This window comes from Hippocampus guttulatus, chromosome 4 (genome assembly GCF_054856545.1).
Source record: "Hippocampus guttulatus isolate MCC_2025c chromosome 4, RoL_Hgut_1.0, whole genome shotgun sequence".
Classification (NCBI taxonomy): Eukaryota; Metazoa; Chordata; class Actinopteri; order Syngnathiformes; family Syngnathidae; genus Hippocampus; species Hippocampus guttulatus.
The window spans coordinates 2,026,762-2,049,440 of NC_141264.1; the positions used below are offsets into that span (position 1 = coordinate 2,026,762).

At 42.8% G+C, this 22,679-nt stretch overlaps 1 protein-coding gene across 6 annotated transcripts in view; it reads left to right on the forward strand.

Moving 5' to 3' along the window:
- Positions 1–2,129: 2,129 nt before the first annotated feature.
- znf276 (zinc finger protein 276) overlaps positions 2,130–22,679 on the forward strand; it is a 44,816-nt gene continuing 24,266 nt past the window's right edge. Inside the window, exons 1-7 of one of the 6 annotated variants that reach the window (XM_086108614.1) lie at positions 2,130–2,647; positions 13,521–13,776; positions 14,041–14,338; positions 14,451–14,497; positions 14,607–14,981; positions 20,286–20,367; positions 22,022–22,132. In XM_086108614.1, the coding sequence (XP_085964740.1) occupies positions 13,578–13,776; positions 14,041–14,338; positions 14,451–14,497; positions 14,607–14,981; positions 20,286–20,367; positions 22,022–22,132 (1,112 nt within the window). In that variant the 5' untranslated portion in view covers positions 2,130–2,647; positions 13,521–13,577. Of the gene's footprint in view, positions 2,648–12,136; positions 13,426–13,520; positions 13,777–14,040; positions 14,339–14,450; positions 14,498–14,606; positions 14,982–20,285; positions 20,368–22,021; positions 22,133–22,679 lie in introns of those variants that run through there. The other 5 variants (XM_086108611.1, XM_086108609.1, XM_086108615.1 and 2 more) reach the window with 5 other exon arrangements.

The window sequence follows — 22,679 nt, forward strand, 5'->3', positions numbered from 1 at the left end:
CACTTTTTCATGATTATTATTATTATTATTATTAATATCACTGCACAGGCAAGGCTCAACATCCGCCTCATGTGAGCGTTTTTGTAAAAGATTTTCTTAATCGTGCTACTTTGGACTGGGTTTTTTTTGGGGGGATATTGGGACAGAGAAACTTTATTATGTATTGACAGTGTTTGCTCTTCATCTCTTTTTCAACCTGGTGGATGCCCTCTCTTTGGCTGAATATGACCTGATTTGTAGTCAGACGCCTTATGCATTGCGCCACGAACTCCACGAAATCAAACCACTATTTCTCTGTTCTCCTGTGGGGGAATTTTCCGCTCCCAAAAAGTTATTGTTACCTTTTCCAGTGTGGGACGGGCGCTTCTCTAATCAGTGCACCTGCCTCCCCGACACACCTGCGAGTCTTTAGCTCATCTGCCACTTGCAGCATAAAAGCCAGCCTGAAGAGCCACCCATTGTCACTTCGTCAGAGATCCTTCCTGCCGTGTCGACTACGCCGTACCGCTCCAGGATTCCTGCACACCTCGAATTGATCATTTTGACTAACCTTTCATTGTGACCATCTCGGCCTGTCTCGCTTACTGGCAATAAAACCCTTGTGTGCTTTTTGTGTCTGCGCGTGGTTTCTCTCTTCATCTCTCACGAAGCCGAACACTTTGCTTAACACCCGCGGCGCTCCCAGCGCTCCGCCCCAACATCCTCGTCGGAACAGCCTGAGCGCCGCAGCGGAGCAACTCCGGCTCGGCCGTGGGCAAAAACGGCTCGGTCCGAAATTTCATGCATTTCATGTGCACTATTCTTTGTTGATATAGAAGCAAATCCCACCACCTTTCGATTTCCCTGATAGCTCCGTGTCGCGGTCGGCTCGGAGAAGGCGGAATCTTGGTAGATGTAGCGCGGAATCCGGGTGGCGGTCACTGAGCCAGGTTTCAGTGAAGCAGAGCGCAGCAGAACGTTCAAAGGTTTTGTTGGTCTTTGTGAGGAGAAGAAGTTCATCTTATTTTGTTCAGTGGCTATGTCGGCGCTGTTGGACAGTCGGCGTTGGTGCGGCTGGATGGATGGCTGCTGAAGTTGAGGATGAGGAGCGTTGGCGCAGAGCGCCAATGCGTATTTGGAACCGTGAGTCGCCGCTTGGAATTGAAATGTATTTCCATGGGACAGGAGAAGTGAACCAATCTCTTTTTTCGCCAATGGATGCTACAGCTTCTTGTTGACTTTGAAACTTAGCTTGTAGCCGACGTGTGCACATTTTGAGCATGACGTCTCTGATCCACTGGTTAAAGGACACTTTGATTCTCTCCTCTTTCATCTCAAACTGCTTCAAACAACAAAGCGTGTGATGGAAAAGTGGTTAGAACTGCATGACTGTCCGTGTTTTGTTATGTGTTGTGTTTATTATTTTATTTTATGTTAACTGTTTTGTTAAGCGCTTTGTTACAGCTGCCGCTGTTGTGAAAGCGATATATAAATCAGCATGTATTGTATTGTATTGTTAAGCGGTTCGGAAAATGGATGGATGGATGGTTGGATGTATCTTGTTTGGCAGAGATCGTAGATTAGCAAGATGGATCGATGGGAGCGGGGTTCGAAATCCGCGCTGCCGGACCTTGACGAGCACGCCGGCTCGCTTCCCCCTCCTCCGGCGGCGTTTCCATGCTCCGTACAGCGCAGCCGCTCCGCTCGCGATTAGCTCCGAAAAACCTTGTGGATTTTCGTGAGCCGGTTGAAATAAGACCGAGCGTAGACTCCTCAATGCGCAGCAACTTTTCCCTCGTGTAAGTAAGCCGCGCAGGGTCGCCAAAAACTAACGAAAATGACAAAAACATGGATAATACTTGGGAGCGTGTGACCGAGGCTGCTATACCTGTCGGCGCCTGATGACGTATCTATCTCCACTTGAGAATGCTTTTTTTGTGCTGACAGCCAAGAAATTACTTATTTTATACGTTTATTAATTTCTTTTAACCCGACCAAATGACGTTTATGCATGAGTGGTGGCTCTTTTATTTTGAAGGTGGCCAACCCCGCTCGCTGGCGGCACACTACCGTAATGCAGAGCACTGGCAATCGCAGTGGCGGCACACTTGACTTCAATTTTGCGAGTGGAGGCTGGCTTGACCGCAGTGTTAGAAGGGACCCCGACTTCAAAGACCAGCTTCAGTCTGACATCGCTCGGCAATGGCGACCCCAATAGAGACGCAGACCGTGAATGGCAAAACATAATTTACAAGATGATAACCATATGTCTTTATTTATTATAAAATGAATTCAGTAAAAATTCAACGAAGAAGGTTTGCTGGAGGTTAAATGGGTTCAGATGAACCAGAAGAAAAAAGATATATGCCATATTTGTTGTTAATTAGCCTCGAACACTTTGAGTTGGGAACTGGGACAATCCGAGTAGCATAAATTCGACTTCACAGTTTCGGAGAATGCAGCATTATTTTTCCCCATCCCAAATTGCGTTGACTGGTTGTTTCAATAGATGTCACTATTCTCTAAACTGGTAGCGCGAAGTGTCGAAGAAGAAAACAGAATTTCCGGAATGTAATGTTTACAACTGGCAGTGCAGGAGAGATGACATTTTAGAGTGACAACCCCGAATCTACCGAATGAGATGTTACCTGAGCTTGGATTTTCCGAGGTAAGCCTTGATACGAGATGCATACGACAATGTTTACCGAGACGCAGTCGTCAACTGGGCATAATTAGGCAGAGCACATGTGAACATTGTTGTCACGTTACTTACGATTCCGAGTCAGTCTCCAAACTTAGCCGTTAGCTTTTTAATTGAAATGTACCCCACATTCATTAGGTTTATCGAAATACATTTATTGTATCATACCACACAAACGCCGTTGTTGAAAAATCCATTCGATTGCTAGTGATGGACCTTAACGAGATCACGACCAATGATCATGATCAATGTATGAAAAGTTCGCGAACCCCTTCATATTTTGGACAAAAGTGAACTGAACGTCGTGTATTTCTGCCTGATGAACGTTCGTGTGTATTCTGGCGTTTGTTTTTTGAACGGATGTTCATTTTTGTTCAAGTTTCTTTAGACCTTTAGGAGAAACCTCGTCTTAACACTGCGGTCAGGCCAGCCTCCACATGCATAATTGAAGTAAAGCCAGCCACCACAGCAATTGTTAAGACTGTGCATTACGATATTCCGCGGCCAGCGAGCGACCTTTCTACGACTGATCGACTCATGCAAGGGTAGGGAACTCTGTTATCTCGAGAGCCATGTCCTGCCTGTTTTATATCACTCCCTGCTCCAACACGCCTGATTCATTTATTCATAATTGTCTCAGGCGCCTCCAGAGCTTGCCGATGAGCTCATCATTTGAATCAGGAATGTTGGAAAAGGGAAGGATCTAAAACAGGCAAGATACTGCTCTCGAGGAACCGGAGATCCCTACCCCTGAACTAATGCATGCTCATCAGTGGTTTGAATTTAAATTTATATCATAAAACAACTTCTGACGTCAGGACATCATGAGTTCAAACAGGAAGTCTGAGAATTGCATCTAGAAAGTGTCTGTTGAGATAGAATGAGGACTTGATGTTAGCTCTACATCAATGACTAAAATTACACCTGCGATTAAAAAAAAAAAAAAACATTCAAAAGTGATTGTTCGTTGTCCCTTAACCAGACCAGTTCTGATATACACGGGACCAACCCATGTATCTGAACAAAATACTTTAATTAAGATCGTATGTTGCATTTCACAATAAAAGACCTCTGAAAGACCTGATTTGAAAACAAAAAAATCCAAATTTTATTTTTAATTATCTAGGAACCAGATCAGATATTGGCCACACTAGGCCATCCCATACATCCAACCAAAATACTTCCATTAATATCTGATATTCCACCCATCCATCCATTTTCTAATCGGCTGATCCTCACGAGGGTCGCGTGCATGCTCTATAAATAAACCAGAATCAAAACAACAAGCGCGCTGCACAGGTCCACGCACGTTTGTTTTGCCAGCCACGGCAGCGCAAGACACCGAAAACGGATACTTAAAGAGTTTATGAATGGAAAGTTTACATTTTAAAAAGTTGCCAGATTGCTCCACTGACAAGACCAAAGTTACCTGGATCATACAGGTATATGATGTATGCCACTGACGCGATTGTTACTTGTTTGGAACTATTTTGTGTGGAAGGTTACAGTGTTCCGTGTCCATATAAATAAAGCGGGTGGAGCTTCTCTGTGTTCGTCTGACAGTGACGGTGCGCTGAGGTGGTGACATGACAACGAAAGTTCAGCGGTGCAGTGGTAGCGACCTAGCGAAAATAAAACGTCTCCAGTGTTGTCATCGAACCAAGTGTAGTCATCCGAAATGATGTCTACACAAAACCGTAGAGAGACTTCCACGCAAGAAGGACCAACAGAATCACATAGCCTGACTGCTGTGTTCAAAGCAACGTTGAGAAAAACGAAGGATGCACCCATGGCTTAAAGACCAAGTGTGAAGTAAAATTGGCCAACCATGTTTTTGAGTAATATCAATGGCTGAACATTTATAAGCATATTTCCGTTATTTTTTTAAACACAACCCTTCCAGATTCTTTGTTTAACCCTTTGCAACGCCCTTGACAAAGAAAATGCTTTTCTTCGGCAATCTTCGGAAATGACGTCACATGGAGAGATGCGAGAGAAGTCCTTCCGTTGAACGGCATTGTTGCATTGCTTGTTGGTAAGATGCCACGGCAGTGTGTGGCGATGTGTTGTTCGCAATCGACAGAAAAGTTGTGCCAGTGGCCGAAGGATAGATTAAATGGACATCTTTTATTCGCACGAAGCGAATGAATTTTACGCCATCATTGACGAGTGTTCTCTGCCGTCTCCACTTCAAAGATGACTGCTTTCTCAACCGGTCTGCTTATGATCAAGGATTTGCAAAAAAGTAAGTGTGATTTTTGGATAGATGATGATGATTTTGTCAAAGCATAGCTGCCAACTCCTGTGGAATGAACAGAAGAAGGTAGCGACGTTAGCCGAAAGCTAACTCGAGAAGCTAGCAACGTTGAACAGAAGCTAGCGACGTTAGTTTTCGGCTCGAGGCAAACGAGCTGATGATTTTTTCAAAGCATGGCTGCCAACTCTTGTGGAATGAACAGTAGAAGGTAGCGACGTTAGCCGAAAGCTAACTCGAGAAGCTAGCAACGTTGAACAGGAGAAGCTAGCGATAGCGACGTTAGTTTTCGGCTCGAGGCAAACCCCGATATATGTTATTCATATCAGCGATGAGTCAGCGATGAGTAATAATGGCAGTCAGACAAATTGTTCTGGAAGTATATTTCAATAGGTTGGCAGCGCTGCTTTGTTGACGAATGAACATTGAATTGAATACAACTTTATTGTATTCATGACACATCCTCTTGGAAAACTGCCAATCATTTGTCACGCCTAATGCATTTTATGATTTATTTCATAATTTAAATATTTCATAATTAAATATTTGGTATTACTGCAGGTTATTACTCAATGCAACTGCTGTCCCAACAATTCACCTGCCTCCACCAGACCAGCAAGTTCAATATCCACCTGTCCAGCGTGCAGCAGCAGCTAAGCGAGACAGGAAGCGAACCGTAGTTGAGGCTATCAGCTCTGAGACGGCTGAGTGTGGGGGGCAGTTATTGCTGGAAGAATCCAGTTCAAACAGCCATCAAGATGATGAAGTTATACCACCACTTAGTGTGGATAAAAGTAAGTGATAATGATGATAAGGATGGCCATTAGTGATAAACATATACATACATTGATTATAAATATATTTATCTTTTCAATTTGTTCAGTGGTGCAGACATTGAAGTATTGTCCTCCATGCGAGAAATGTAAGAAGAGGGCAAATTACCGGTCCATTGGTTTGCAATGCAACTTGGGCCAACCAGAACCCAAAAGGAAAAAGGTCTGTATGCCACTGGTTGACAAACAGTTGAAGAGGAGAGTGACGTGGAAAAGGACAGTCGACACGTCCCGGACCAAGATGTGGAGTATATTGCAGGGGAAGACAGCGATGAAGATGAACCAAGTTCATCAGATAATGAAGTGACACATGTCAGCTTCGAAGAAATCTAGTAAGATTACCATAATTATTTTCATTGTAAATGCAATTAACACAAATGAACATTTACAACCACAAAACTGAAATTGGCCAAATTGACAAGAGCATATGTCATTTTAATTGCATTTTCAAGCTCTAATTACTCACATTTGTCTCATTGGTAATTGTGCATTATTGAAATATATTTGCAGGAGCAATGAAAGTGAAGACCTTCACAAGCAGCGGAAGTACTTGGTGTTCGAGTCCTCCCTGATCGCCCTCTTGGTCGTTTGTGTCCTTTGCAAAGGCAGAAGCGCCTGCTTCCGCTATGACAAAGGGACACTGGTGAAGATCCAGGCTGTTTGCACTGTTTGTGGAAACAAGCATCAGTGGTAAAGAAAACTGATATGCATGAAATGTAGACTATAGTGAAATGAGGGAACTTTGAGATATAAAGTTATTTCAACACAATTTGACAACTTTTCTAAAATAAGATAAGGCATTTTTTGTTCTATTCCAGAATAATTCTTGCTGCTATGCATTATAATGAAAATGCTGGCAGACCACAAAAAGTGACAAAGGAAGGAATACACTCCTACTGTATCGTTTATCCCAAATATAAGAGTGGTGGGTATTCTCTGAGAAAGATACTGGTGGATGCAACTTATGGTAAGTTATGAAATAAAAAGCAATTCCAGGCAAATGCATGACATACTGACTATAACCCATATGTCGTCAAAGTATTTATCATCCCAATATGTTTGTTTGTTTGTTTTTAGACTATGAGAATGACTGCCATTCAAAATAAGTCCAGAACTGGTGATGTGTGTGCCGACCCGCAATTCCTGACAGCAGCAGTGATTAGGCCGGACAAGTCAACTGTTATTGCCGAGCACCAGACTAGATTCCTCAGGAAATAAAAAAACTACATTCCCTGTATTCAGTTGTCCTCATTTGTTTATTTTTATTACAGTATTTTGTTATGATAGACACCATGTCCACATTAACCACTCTAAAACCAGTCCAAATCATAGTTCTGGAACATTTCTCTGTGAAACACAAACCCCTTTGAATATAACTGACTCCTCTCCTCCTGGTGGTGGAGAATGTGCCCTGATACAAGACACGGCGCATGCTGGGAGCACAACACGGTTGTCCTGACCAAGAAACTTCCAGCACCAGCGCACCAATTGTCTGTAGGCAATGTGCCTATACTTGGCATCCTGTGGCCCATCAAATGCCTTGCCTTTGTACTGCTGCTTGGAGGTCATCCATGCCTCCTGCAATCCATATGGGTCTAGGCACACAGCATTGAGTCCAGGATGGTCAGTGATGCAGTCCAGCACCTGATTGAAGTGTTCCTCGTCGACGTACAGTCACTAGTTCTTGAATTTCATGGCAGCAAACACATTCAACTGCTGTAGGCATTTGCTGGCATTTACCACAAGTACACCTGAAAAAGTACGGTTTCAGGAAGGGAAGGTCTTGCGCCGAACAGATCTTTACCCTTCGAAACATCATAGAGCAGTGCCAAGAACTTCAGATACCACTCATGATCAACTATATCGATTTCAAGAAAGCCTTTGACAGCATCCACCGGGAGTCACTGTGGCAGATTGTCCAGCTGTATGGTGTACCCCTCAAGTACATCAATATCTTCAGGTCATTGTACCACAACTCAACCTGTTGTGTCAAAACCAACAGTGGCACAACTGATGATTTTGACATTGTCACTGGTGTAAGACAGGGTTGCATTCTGTCACCCCTACTCATCATCATCATAATTGACTTTGTGGTGATGAAGTCCATCACAGGGGCAAAAGTTGGTATCAAGTGGGGAGGGAGCAGACTAGCTGACCTGGAATTTGCAGATGATTTGGCTCTGTTAAGTCACACCCAGCCCGCACTCCAGTAGTTGACCAACAATCTGCATGAGCACGGAGTTAAGGTCGGTTTACGAATTAGCCAGGAAAAGACCAAGGCCATGGCCGTCGGACAGCACCAACACCTTCAACCACTCACTCTACACCAACATGACAGAGTACATTGACAGCTTCACATATCTTGGGAGTAACATCTCAAATACAGGTGGTGTGGAGAAAGACGTCAACAGTTTGTAAACACTTTGTAAAGCTGCGGGAGTGTTCCAACGCCTCCACAACATCTGGTCATCGAAAGCCATCATTACGACCACCAAGCTACGCCTCTATATGTCAGTGGTTATCCAAACAGCGATTTGTGCCTGTGAGACATGGATGAAGACAGCCAACATTACCAACAAGTTAGATGTCTTCCATCGGCGTTGCCTGAGATCCATCCTGAGGATCTCATGGAGAGACCACATCACCAACGAGGAGGTGATGAAGAGGGCAGGATTGGCTGAACTGTCAGACATTGTCTCTGAAAGGAGAAGGAAAATGATCGGCCACGTACTCCGACTGCCAAGAGAGAGACCGGCAAGTGTGGCCATGGACTGGATGCCAGAGGGTGGAAAGAGGAAGAGAGGTAGGCCAAAGAAGACCTCAGTGAGATGGGTGTCAGCTGGCATGGAGCAAGAAGGGTGGCCAGTGACCGGAACAAATGGAGGAGACTCGTCACCCAATGTTCCAAATAGGAGCGGGTGGAACTAACTAACTAACTAACACCTGAAAAAAAAAAAAAAGTAAAATACTGAGCGATGACACCATGAGCATAAATTTTATTGAACAAGTGTATTGCTCACAGCTGTCACTGGGTGGTGCCACCGCACAATGGTTCACTTACATTACGGAATGTCCTGTCATACTTATTTTTCCATACTTATTTGTCATGTCCTTGTTTATGATGATACAAATGCAGCGTGTTATACCGGATACAAATTCCTTGTGTCTTCTACATACTTGGCCAATAAAGACGATTCTGATTCTATACCCATCAAACAATAATTCTGTTGTTTATGAAACCATTTCATTCAAAATATACAAATATATGGATGGAATACTGTACAAAAGTTCAAGAAAGTCATTAAAAAAAATCTCTCAACTGCAAGTCAAAAAATGATCTGCTAAAAAGAATACTCAAGTACAGAGTAGGCTAACTGCTTGAATCAAATACGGCCAGGGCTGAGTATGCATAGTTAGCAATTCAATGGACACCAAGAGTAGCCCAAGTGGAATTTGCAAATTTTGGGAGAGGGAGTGGGGGATGGAGCAGAACTGGAAAAAGCCAGGAGTCTAAGTTTAAACAATGTCATCAGATAGACAAAAACATAAAATTATGTGCACATGCCTGCATCTTCGAATCATAAAAATAATACCAGCCTATATCTTACCAATCTTGTAATCTCGATGGGTCTTGTCTCCATTCCATGTCAGGTCGTCTGGGCACATTGTTTGCATCCTGATTAGCATCTGGCTCGTACATGTAAGGTCCAACATGTAAAATTCCAACTTCCTCTTCTTCCTCCAACTCTTCAAAAACTTGGAAATCCTCACTTGAGCTCGATCGATCGCTTGTATCGCTGTTTGAATCATTGTTTGAAATGCTTTGCATTTCGGCCGTATGGAGACTTGCCATCACCGTTCTCCATGTGACTTATCACTTCCAGGTTCCGCCCCTTTCAGGCTGGAACTTCGGAAAATCGATAATTTTGTCAAATATACAACATATAAATGATTTTTTCATGCTTTATTTGGTGGACAATGTTTAAGTACTTTCATTGTGACCCTATTTGGCATTTCATGAAATTACCGGTACTTCACACTTGGCCTTTAATCCACTTGAGGCTGAGGACAAGTTTACCTTAGATGTGAACTTTATAATGTTATATTGCTCTGTTTTGATTCCATAAAAAGAGCTATTAAAGCAGTTGTTGTGTGACAAAATATTTTTTTCACTGTTGTTGATGGACAGAATATTGTGTGAGAGATTATGTGTGAATAACTGCTTCAAGTGAAAAATGTTCATGTAAAATTGAAAATCGAAATTGTTATTTCAGTAAATATTTGCATTTTGCACATAGAAAACTGATTCATGATTCCATATTGATGAGAGCATTAAAATGGGGAAAAATAGGACCAAAAAATATCAAAGGAAATTCAGAAACGACCAAAAATGCGCGAGTAATCACGATTAATTTTTAGTTCATTTGAGTTAATTATGACAGTTGCGTTTTTAATTAGATGAAATATTTACATCATTTGACAGCTCTAATATATACAGTATATAGATTAGAGCTGCTAAACGATTTAAATGTTTTGACAATTTTTTTTGTAAAATTTAAAAATTTACATCAAGTAATCGCCAAGACAGGCTATGGATACCGCCTCAGAAATGGAGCTACAATCAGTCACCTCCTCTACATGGATGACTTAAAGCTGTATGCTAAGAGCGAAAGGGACATAGACTCCTTGATCCACACAACCAGGATCTACAGCAGTGATATCGGGATGTCATTCGGGCTTGAGAAATGTAGTCGGATGGTGACTAAGTGAGGTAAGGTAATCCGCACTGAAGGGGTCTCACTCCCTGAAGGAACAATAGCAGACATTGAGGACAGCCACAAGTACGCCAACTTTTTAACCCTCGCACTGCTAGTCGTTTCTCTGTTGCCTTTAATAACCTTTGCGTACCCTTGTCGAACACAGAGGAACTCACCTCTTGGTTCAACTCATCATGCCGTGCCATCCTGGATTTGGTGGCTCCTTCAAAAACTGTGCTCCCAAAACCTAAACCCGAGCCATGGTTTAACGGCATTACCCGCGCAGTTAGGCAGGGGTGTCGCAAAGCCGAGCGCAAGTGGAAAAAAGACAAATTGCATGTCTCTTATCAAATTTGGAAAGACTGCTGGCGAAACTACCAGCTCACAGTAAAAGAGGCCAAAAGAGAATATCTGTCGGACTTTATTCGAGCTAACCGTCACAACCCACGCGCACTATTTAAAACGATAGATTCTGTACTCAAACCCCCTCTGCCTACTTGCTCGGATTCTTCACCCGAGATGTGCAACAGATTCCTTCAGTTTTTCATTGATAAGGTCTCTACAGCTAGGACTCCGGTCTCAAATACCGCATCTGACCCCTCTGTCCATGTTCCATGTTCAGCTGTGCTAAATTCTTTTGAAACTGTGTCCTTGGCGCTTTTGGAGGATGTAGTTCGCCAGACGAAGCCATCTGGCTCCCCTTGCGACTCTCTTCCCCCGCACTTCTTTCAGGAGGTTCTCCCGAGTGTTGGCGCATCGGTCTTGGATATCATCAACAGCAGCCTCTCTTCTGGTGTAGTTCCCCAACAGTTTAAACATGCTGTGGTGCACCCCTTGATCAAGAAACCTGGTCTTGATCCAGATGTGCTGTCAAGTTTCAGGCCCATTTCCAAGCTGCCTTTCATTTCTAAAATTCTGGAAAAAGTGGTGCACATGCAGTTGAAAATTTTCTTGGATGAACATAACATCTTGGAGGTCTTCCAGTCAGGTTTCAAGTCGATGCATAGCACGGAGTCAGCCCTGTTCCGCGTTTCTAATGACATCCTCCTGTCAAATGACTCTGGAGACCACGTGTGTCTAGTTTGATTGGACTTAACTGCAGCATTTGATACAGTGGATCACAGTATTCTGCTGACTCGTTTGCAGCACTTGGTGGGCATTGGCGGGAGTGCTCTTGAGTGGTTTAGGTCCTATTTAGCTGACAGAACCTTTTGTGTCAGCCTTGGCTGCTCTGAGTCACGCACTGCTCCCCTTTCATGTGGTGTTCCACAGGGCTCAATTCTGGGGCCTCTGCTGTTCTCACTGTATCTGCTCCCATTGGGTTCCATCTTACGGAAGCATGGTATTCCCTTCCACTGCTATGCAGATGACTGCCAGATCTATGTCCCACTGAGCAAGAAGGACACCTTCTCATTAAGGCCACTCCTATCCTGTTTGGAAGAAATCAAAACCTGGATGGCACAAAATTTCTTGAAATTCAATGAAAAGGAGACAGAGGTGATATTGTTTGGTCCCAGTGGCCCTTGTACATTCCATCCTGTAGACTTGGGCCCCCTGTCTCCTTATCTTAAGTCAACAGTCTCAAACTTGGGCCTTAAACTGGACAGTGATTTCAAACTCGATCGGCAAATTGGTGCCGTTGTTAAATCCAGCTTCTTTCACCTTAGACAGCTGGCCAAAATAAAACCTCTCCTCTCACATGAACACTTTGAGACAGTAATTCATGCCTTTGTCACATCCCGGCTCGATTACTGCAATGCCCTTTACTTTGGAGTCAGCCAGTCCTCCATTTAGCGCCTTCAGCTGGTCCAGAATGCCGCTGCTCGCCTCTCGACTGGTACTCGTAAGAGGGAGCACATAACTCCTATTCTGGCATCCCTTCACTGGCTCCCCATTCATTTTAGAGTTATTTTCAAGATCCTCTTATTTGTTTTCAAATCTCTGAATAATCTCGCGCCACTTTACCTCTCTGAGCTCATCCGCCCCTACACACCTGCCCGGCGCCTCAGGTCTGTGGACCAGACATTATTAGAAGTACCAAGAACTAAACTGAGGCTCAGAGTGGATCGAGCCTTTTCTGTTGCTGGTCCCTCTCTCTGGAATGACCTCCCACTGAACATTCGGCAAGCCTCCTCGCTGCCCATCTTCAAAACGCTCCTCAAAACTCACTTGTATTCTTTGGCATTCGACTCAGCATGACTTAGATTTGTTCTTGGTTTTACTGTTTGGTGCTTTCTACTATTATTGGTAGTACTGTTATTACCGATTTGTCTTACTGTTTATTGTGTCATGTTAAATTGCTCCATGTATAGCACTTTGTCTGCAGCGATGGCTGTTTGAAAGTGCTCTATAAATACTGTTGACTTGACTTGTGGACTTGACTTGACCTCGGTATACCACAAGCCAATGGCAACCTCGAACTGGCAACAAGGAAAGCGGCTCCGGCCAAATACCTCCAGCGGGTGAGGCAAGTCCTAAGAAGCCAGCTCAATGGCAAGAATAAGACCCGGGCAATAAACAGCTATGCCCTGCCAGTGATCAGATACCCTGCAGGAATAATAAGGTGGCCAAAGGAAGCGATTCAGACCACGGACGTTAAGACCCGAAAGCTCCTAACCATGCATGGAGGGTTCCATCCCAAATCCAGCACCCTGAGACTGTACGCAAGCCGAAAGGAAGGAGGCCGGGGACTAGTGAGTGTGAGAGCCACTGTCCAGGATGAAACATCCAAGCTCCATGAATACATCAAGGAGAAGGCTCAGGCACAAGGAGAAATAAAACACACACACATTTATATACTCACAATCCAAACTCCTCATGAGCATTCAACCCTGTGGTCCAAGGACAACTCCCAAGAAAAGGTTCAGCATTGAACAGCCCCATCACCAAAGCCAACCTTAGGTTGGGTCCCATTCACTTGACATTTTTGTTGTTATATTTTCTTTGAACTGAATTTTCCTCTTTAGAAAATTAATCATATTGTATTTTTGTATCAGCAGGGCCATCGGTGATTCCATCATCTACATCAACTGCTGAAAGTCTTGTTGTAGACCATGAAGAAGAAAAGTAGATGCCTAAAGTCATCCGAGCTATCACAGCATTCCGGGAGAGCCTGTGAGGGAAAGAGACCATGTGGAAGTCAAAGGAAAACTCAGAGAAACAGTCATGTGACTGCAGTAACATCTGGCCTGCGTCAGAGAGATGACACAACAGATTCTACCTACACTTTGACTGACAAGCACAAGCATTCAGGTGACAAGTCAAAATCCTCCAGTGAGTGGCTGATGGATTTTTAAGTTGAAAGCATTTTTTCATACAGTTTACTGCTTGGAAAGTTCGAGTGTCTATTGAAATATGCATTGTAACTGTGAGGGATGGTGATGGTGAAAGTTAAGCAATGCTATTATGAATACTTTATAGCATATTTAAACCATGTTTTGTAATGACACTTTTCACTGAACACGAGATGAATTTTCACCATATTTTTCCAACTGATGTTTGATTTCATCCCCAAAGGAATATCCACTGACATCTGCAGATTGTGCCATGGCAAGTTTTCTCCACGGAGTCTACTGCCTGCCTTCAACAAATGGCCTCAGGATTTTCCTGATATTGTTAATGCTGTTGAGCAGTCACCACCTGTATTCCATGTTGACTTTCAGCAACTGGTTGGAGTGCAGTTGGACCCTGACCCTCGATTATCGGAATTTGTTTGCAAGAAATGTCACAGCGAGTTCTATAAGTGCCACAATATTTTGGTCAGGTTTTTGCAGATGGTTAATCACCTGCCTCTTGGGAAAGACAATTCTAACAGGTGAGACTTTGTAAGCATTATATTTGGTGTCAGAATTTACTGTCGTTACTTTGATGTGTATTTTAATTTTCATTGTAAATGTACAATAATTATTTATGCTTTTTTTTCTCAGGCACAATCCAATGTTTTCGGACTCATTGATAAACAATGGGTCAACAAGTAAGACAAATCATCACCTGTATGTCCTTATTGTTAGAACCTCAAAGTTACTTTCACAATTTGCTCCAATCTGAGACATTTTTGTTGTTATATTTTCTTTTCCTTCCAGCTTCACAAACACTTTCCTCAGACACTGCATGCCTTCACAACCTTGTGTCATGGGCTCATCATCACGGAGAGGCTTGCAAATCTTGCCCTGATCTGAAGGAGGTTCTTGAGGGGCAGTGCTGGGGCTCGGTCAAAGCAGTGTGGTGTTGTGTTGCTGGGCACAGCTACACTATAGACACACAGAGCACTACCTCTGCCAGGTTTGGTCATGTGCTCAACTCAGGAGAGAGTGGAAATGGTGCCAGAGATATTTCAGCGGAGGTAGACTGTGACGGAAGGAGCACTGCAGTTACAGCAATCTGTAAGCAGACTAAACCAGGAGTCACTCCGCTGATTCAAAGTTCAGCACTGGCTGACTGGACCTGCAGCACTCAAGGTACAGTTACATTCACAGCTTTCACAATGAAATGTACAGCATTTTTCTTCACAGGTCACATTTTCAATCAATATATGGCACACACGCGTGCAAATGTCACTATGTGGCGACTGAAAAACAGTGATAATTTTACCGTTTACAGTTTACCATCAGCGAGTCCCAGACTTAACAAGGGAGAGAGAGAGAGAGAGAGTCCCAGACTCGCTGATCAGAAAAGTACGAGTCCCGTTATACATTTCGAGAGTCTCAAATTTCGAATTCTGAAATGGTCTACTTACTCAATTCATATCATATGACAATAACACAAACAACAACATATACATACAATTATAAATAAATGCTGCAAAAATTTAAATAATTCAGGAGCAGGCCTGAGAATTTCGGAAATTCACGGTAACCGTTTTTCGGTTCTGTTGGATTACCCAATGGGAAACCACGGTAACTCATTGTGGGTTCCGTAAACGTCCATCATGGAAACCCATTTTTCTATTTTGACTGATATTCATAATCAAGAATGCTGAAACTCAAAAGTATAATGTTTCATGGGTAAATGTTTGAAAACTATGCATTAACAATGAACATTCCATCAGCAGCTGTGTACTCCAGGTTTATTCAATAAAATAAATGCATCAAAATATGTTCTACTCATATGGCATCATGAATACAACATACCACAAAATCAGAGTATTTTTTCCAGTCACACACTGCAAAGATTAATTTACTGGTAATCATTAATCCAGGCAAGTATTGATGTGGCTTGACATCCTCTTCCCAAAACGATGCATGTGTAATCAACTATCAATTTGACGAAAGAATCTAACATCATTAGTTCTACCAACAGCATTACAACACGTTGTAACGAATGTTTTATTACTAAAGTTACCATTCTACAACCAGTAAACTATAGAATAACCAATACTGTTTCATAATATTTTTCATAGCGATTAGACTATACAGTGATCCCTCGCTATTTCGTGGTTCGTTTATCGCGACTTCAGTGCATCGTGGATTTTTTCAAACATATTCATAATTGGGTTTTTTTTTGAAGTCCGCAAAAAGTCCGCAAACGGACCGCGAGGATCAGCGAAAGTCAGCAAAACAACAGTGAGTCACATAGAGCAACATATACAGTACATGTGGGGTGGGGGGTCAGGGGGGGGGGGCTGAGAAGCCACAAAGTCATGTTGATTGGCTGTGCATCTTCTTTCTGTCTTAACAGGGGAGAGAGAGAGAGAGAGAGAGAGAGAGGAGGCTTATCAGAACAAAAGCAGGTCTCTTCCATCCTTAATTGTCTAATCATCCTTCATTGACGAATCATAAACACGTCTGCTGCACGGCCAGGGATCGCTGGTGTGTGTGTGTGCGCGCGCGTGTGTGTGTTGTCGGTATTTTGTTGTTGTTTGTTTTGACTGAGAAATTTCCTTGCGTCCCAAAAACGCACATTTGGAACTGTGCGTCCTGCGGGAAAATTGTGCGTCTAGGACACGGGACGCAAAGGTAACGAGATGGCTGCGACTGAAAAATAATTACAGGTTGTACACGTACAACAATCAGAAATCTCAAGTCGAATAACCATATTGATTATAAATATTGCCGCGTGGGGGAACATTTTTTGAGAGCACACGCACCTCTGGCTGGGTCCCATTAACTTGAATGAGAGCCGCAGCTGAAGAGCCTTGGCGTTCACCTCACATAACTGTTCTGGGCCCCGCCTCGAGAGTGGCAGCTTTAAATAAAGAGCCGATTAACAACACCACAGTGTTTGTCAAGTCCAATCAAATGTATTTGTATCACCTTTAATCACAAAATCATCTCAAAGAGCTTCACATACCCACAGTTGACAAATATTAACATCCCCTGATCTTAGCCCCTAGCAGGACAATGAAAAAAACAAAACAAAACAAATAAACTTCAAAAAGAGCCTGCAGATGACAGAATCATCCTCCCAGGATGACCACACTGTCATAGATTCTGAGTGGGCAACGTTTCACATAATACATTATTGTGCTTTACAATGTTAGTTATAATGACATTAGAGTCCATTTAACAACCTAAAATGCTGCATAAAGACTCCTTCAGAGAGGAAGGTCCTCCCTAAACCCAGCCCAGTTGGGTAATGAAGAAATTTTAATAGCACCGCTATAGCAATTTATGTGATCCACCCCAGTTCTTGTTCAGATCAACCAGAGCAGAATCCGCACAGTGACAGCCAATTGGATCTTCATCACCTGTCCAGGGGGAAGGACAAACAGAAGCAGCAGCGTGTCAAACAGGCCAATAGCAGTTGAACTAAATGCAAGACAGTACAAATGAGTGGGTTTTAAACATTTCTACGAAGGTCGCGGCTCTAATATCCAGGTGTTGGGCATTCCAGAGCACTGGAGCATGAATAAGATAAGAAAACCTTTATTAGTCTCGCAATGGAGAAATTCCCAATTCACAGCAGCAAATAGAATACACTTCACAGAATAGCGAATAGAAAACACTCTCGAACAGGGGGCACCCAAACTTTTAATTGCGCCCTAGGGTAATCAAAAAGTAATACTAACGGCTAAAACTATTTCATCCATCCATCCACCCATTTTCCGAACCGCTTGATCCTCACTAGGGTCGCGGGGGGTGCTGGAGCCCATCCCAGCCGTCTTCGGGCAGTAGGCGGGGACACCCTGAATCAGTTGCCAGCCAATCGCAGTAAAACTATTTCAATCATACTTTTGTTTAATGGAACACCCAAGGTGATAATTAGACCCATAGCAACGCACTTGACAACGAAAGTTGTTTGTCAATCTCCAGCAAGTGACATCACTTGAAGAATGCCAGGTCGCCAGTCAGCCGTTGTACTGCATTGTTGATTGGCCTGTTAACTGCTCTTTGCCATTGTTATAGCATTATTAGGCGAGTTGCACGAGTGATTGTCAATTGACAAGCTTATTCCTTTTGTCATGCTGTAGGACATGAGGCCAACTCAGCTTTTCTCACTTTGATTTAATGTTTTTCAGTTTATAGGTTTATACTTTTGCAGTTTGCAGCTTTGCAGGTTGAAAACCTAAAAAAAATGAAGATATGAAATGATGAATCTTTTAAAGCTAAGTCATTTGACTTCTTGAAATGTGTGTTTTAGTCTCAGTAAAATGTATCATCTGTCATGTTATCCAAAATGATCCGGACAAAATTGGACTCTCCAAATGTGGACTCAGATAAGAATTTGACACAAACAGTTTTTATTCAAAATTGCGCGAGACCGACAAAGTGCAACAAAATTCGCTGGTTACAATAACCAGGAAAACTGGACAAATCAAAAGCACACCCTGAGCTGGTTGCCAGTCACAGGGATGAGATTTTTCCGCTTTTTGGCGAAATTACGCTTTTTTTCCAGTCAAAATGGACCTATTTGATATTGTTCCAAATCCGTAAAAATAATACGCTAATTGGAGCGCTAATGAGAGAGAAGCGCTCCAGTTAGCATAAGGTTTTTAGCCTTCGAGAGCTAACTATGGCCATCGAGGACTACGAAGCGTCCCGTGGGTGTTTTTAGCATGATAACAAGTAAAGCATTCGAGGAAACGTTCGTTTATTTGAATGTCCGTCGAGCCATAAGCAATTTACTCTGAGCAGCTAATCGGATGCTACGGATCTAGCTTCAGTATCTACACACATAGACAGTGAGGTCCCTCTTGGCCAATCGGAGGCCAGGATGATGCTCGGTAAGCCAATGGCAGAACAGCTATGAGTATGTTGAGTCCAGGAAACTCGCAGCTGTGACCAAAATAAACATTGTTCACTATGTAAACCAGTGTGGTGGTTGCTGTTGCCTTTTTTCGAGCGAAGCAGGAGAGGTCGCTGTTGGATAAGACTTCATTGTAGTGAATGTCTTCGCGAGGCTGGAGCAGAGAAAATGATTTCGTATAACGCAACAGGGGGGTTTTCGTCGTATGGGGGGCAGGAGAATGGGAATTGTGTTAATACATGAAGATTTTTTCACATAAGGGGGTATTTTCGCCCATGTAGGTTTCGTTCTCGAGGAGTTTCACTGTAGTGTGTAAATTGAATACACTTCATCTTCAGCATGTTTCCCGCCCCCCATCCCGGCCACCCGCCCTTCCGCTTTTTTCATCACTTGCCACTCTCATCCCTGCAGTCAATCGCAGGGCACACAACCATTTGCGCTCACACTCACATCTAGGGACAATTTAAAGTGGTCAATCAGCCTGCCATGCATGTTTTTGGAATGTGGGAGGAAACCGGAGTACCCGGAGAAAACCCACGCAGGCACGGGGAGAACATGAAAACTCCACACAGGGAGGCCGGAGCTGGAATCGAACCCAGTACCTCTGCACTGTGAAGCCGATGTTCTTACCACTGGACCACCATGTACAGCATATATATACAGTCATCCCTCGTTTATCGCGGTTAATGGGGACCAAAACCACCCGCGATAAACGAAAATCTGTGAAGTAGAGACCAATTAACATATACAGTACATTAAAAAAATGCCTCACGTGGGCCTTTGCACTTGAGCAGAGCGCACTAACACACACACACACAGGCCAGCGATCCCACGCTGTACAGCAGACGTGTTTATGATTCGTCAATTAAGGATGATAGACAATTAAGGATGGAAGAGACCTGCTTTTGTTCTTATAAGCCTCCTTTTCTCTCTGTCTCTCTGTCTCTCTCTCTCTCCTCCTCTCAGCCACACACACACACACACACACACACGCAAGTACACGCACACACTAGCAGCATCGTTAACAACACTTAGACACTGATTAAAGATCAAAGAGTAACCCACGTGATCAGACAGAAAGAAGATGCACAGCCAATCAACATGACTTTACATCTTATCAGCCTCACCCCACATGTACTTTATATGTTGCTCTATGTGACTCACTGTTGTTTTGCTGACTTTCACTGCTTCTCGCTGAGCGTCAACGGACTTTTTGAGGACTTCTAAAAAACATATATATATACAGTTATATATATACAGTATATATGTATATATATATATATATTATGAATATGTTTGAAAAAATCCGCGATGCACCGAAGCCGCGATAAACGAACCGCGAAATAGCGAGGGATCACTGTAAATCAATAATAAAGAACACTATTAATGGCAAGAATCGGGAAAAAAATCCAAGAAATTACTGTATGTGCTTGCTTGTTGATGATTGTCTTTGAGACTTTTATTCTACCTTTGGTATAATGCACCCAGTCGGAACCTCCAGTTTTTCTTCATTAAATCTTAATCTCTTTGCACCAATTTGCATTCCTTAAGTACATAAATTGTGACTTTGTCTCGAGAATTTGCAGAGCCTGAGGATGCAGTTTCTCCAGCTGAAGAGCAGCAAGATGACAAGCAGGCAGATCGTGATCTATTTCACAGGTATGTTACAGTTTCCCTCACTTGTATCATTATACATATTTAGAATATAAACAGGATTGCAGCAACAATGCACAGCATAAGGTTGTACACCGTTAAAAAAACAACGACAAAACTAGTTTCCTTTTTTTTTTTTGCATACTATACCTGAAGGTACTCCTACAAATGGGTGCCACTAATTGTAAATGAGATTTTTCACACACAAATCAGACGAATTTGATAGTTCTTCCCGACCGACTTTGTCCATTACTTAAAAATAACAAATCTTGAGACTGCTGAACAGCCAATTCATGAGTTGAGAAACTCGGCGTGATGCAGTTACTGGTACTCTTAATCTCATCCCACTGTGAAAGGCTCTCTCACAGACACAATGTTTGAAATATTCTGATACCAAAAGATTTACGTGATTCATTTCCAAGTATTTGTATTTCTTCTGCACATACAGCGTATATACAGAGAAATATATTGCCCTACTCTCAAATTGTTACTTTTTTTGCATACTTTTCCCACTTGTTCAAGGTAATCAAGGTACATATCGATCAAAGATAGCCAAGTAAACATCAGTGAATCAATGATTTATTTTGAATGTTTGAAAATAACAAAAACAGAAAAGAACCTTGTGGCAAGTGTCTCATATGTTTGTCTTTTTAACTCCACGAGGTTGAAAAACAAAACTTCACCATGTGTGTGCTGGGTTTTGGGCTGATGCGCTTGTGCTAGTGTGTGACTGATAAATATGAGTGAGTGTCTGTGCTAAAAGACAACCCGTCGTGCGAGCTGTCACACCAGTCTGATTTGTGCCGCACATGTAAAATAAAAGTGTTGACTTTGATTGACGTGTCTCTGATGTTTGCGACTGAGTGGTGACCAATCAATCTCAATCAAAATAATCGTGATTACTTTTTCCATAATCGTCCAGCCCTAATGTCTGATTTTCAATGGTTAATTTTCATTAAATGTGTATTTTTTCTTACGTTCGTCAGATCCAAGTTATTTCTGTAACCACTGTTTTTTTTTTTTTTTTTTAATTAACCCAGGGCCACCAACAAATTTGTCAACACAAGTATTTATTTTGTGTATATTATTTAGGTTAGGCACATTTTGGACCGAACAAGTGTTAAGTGTTGGAGTTTTTTTACCCCTCAGATTTTACCTCCAAAAGTTTTTATTACTGCTGACCCACAATTGCAGAATTCACTGGCCACTCTACACCCCATCGGTTGGCTGAATCCACATGTTGAACCTCCCTTTGCCGAGACCTCCCTGAACCCACTCAGAGGGCAGCTATGGGTTCACTGGGCATGTCAGGCAATTGTATATGGGCTGAAAGCATCCCCAACAAACTTCAAGGAAGACCCAGGATTGACCCATGTGTGACCTTTGGTGAAAAGCTCTGTAAGCTCCTTCCAGATTGCCTTCTCATTCCTCAGCCGAATTTTATCATTGGCTGCTAGGAATAGCGAGCATGTAGATTAGAACCTCGGCTCAACGGTCTCATGAGGCTTGAAGGGTTCTCCAGTTAAGCGGATTGTCCGTTTAAATTGAAACAAACTTTTTTTTTTCGTGGCAGAAAATACCTCTCAGAGTATGAGATGTTTGTTCCTGCAAAGTGACTGTCGATAGTATCGCAGGAGGTAAATCCAATTCTCCCTTGCAGAGCGACTGGGCCCAAAAAGCAACGACACATTCCAAATACCTCAGAAGAACGTAAAATAAAAAAGAAGCCTGGACCTAAACCTGGCTGGAAGAGAAAGTTCAAGCCTAAAGGGTAAATGCATCCCATGTTTTACAATTTCTTCAACACACGCACACGTGTATACACACACACACACACACACACACACACATTTATTAATATGTATACGTTTGGGTTTCACAGAATTCCAGCTTTTATTTCATCCTATTTACCGCTAGATGTGTTAAACAACTCAGGATAGAGCACTTTTTATTTGAATCCACCCACTTTTCAACTGAAAGTATTGGAACAGATATTATAAACTTAAAATGAAAAACATTTTATGTTTCGTGGCACAACCCCTCGTTGCAAATAAAGGGGTGTTCACACGGCACACATTTGCTCCGGCGCGGCACCGATGTATTTTGTTGCGATATATTTTACACCGGAGCAAATTTTGTGGAGCGTTCACACGTACAAAGCCGCTGAGCATGTCAGACCGTGTGAACTTGCGTTCACACGGCAGTTTCTGCAGCGGAGCAAAACAACAGAAAACAAATTAGCTGTTGTGTTGGTTCTTTTTAAAACTTTTACACAACTCAAGCGACTACTGTACAGGCATGTCCTTCTCCTTCTCGGT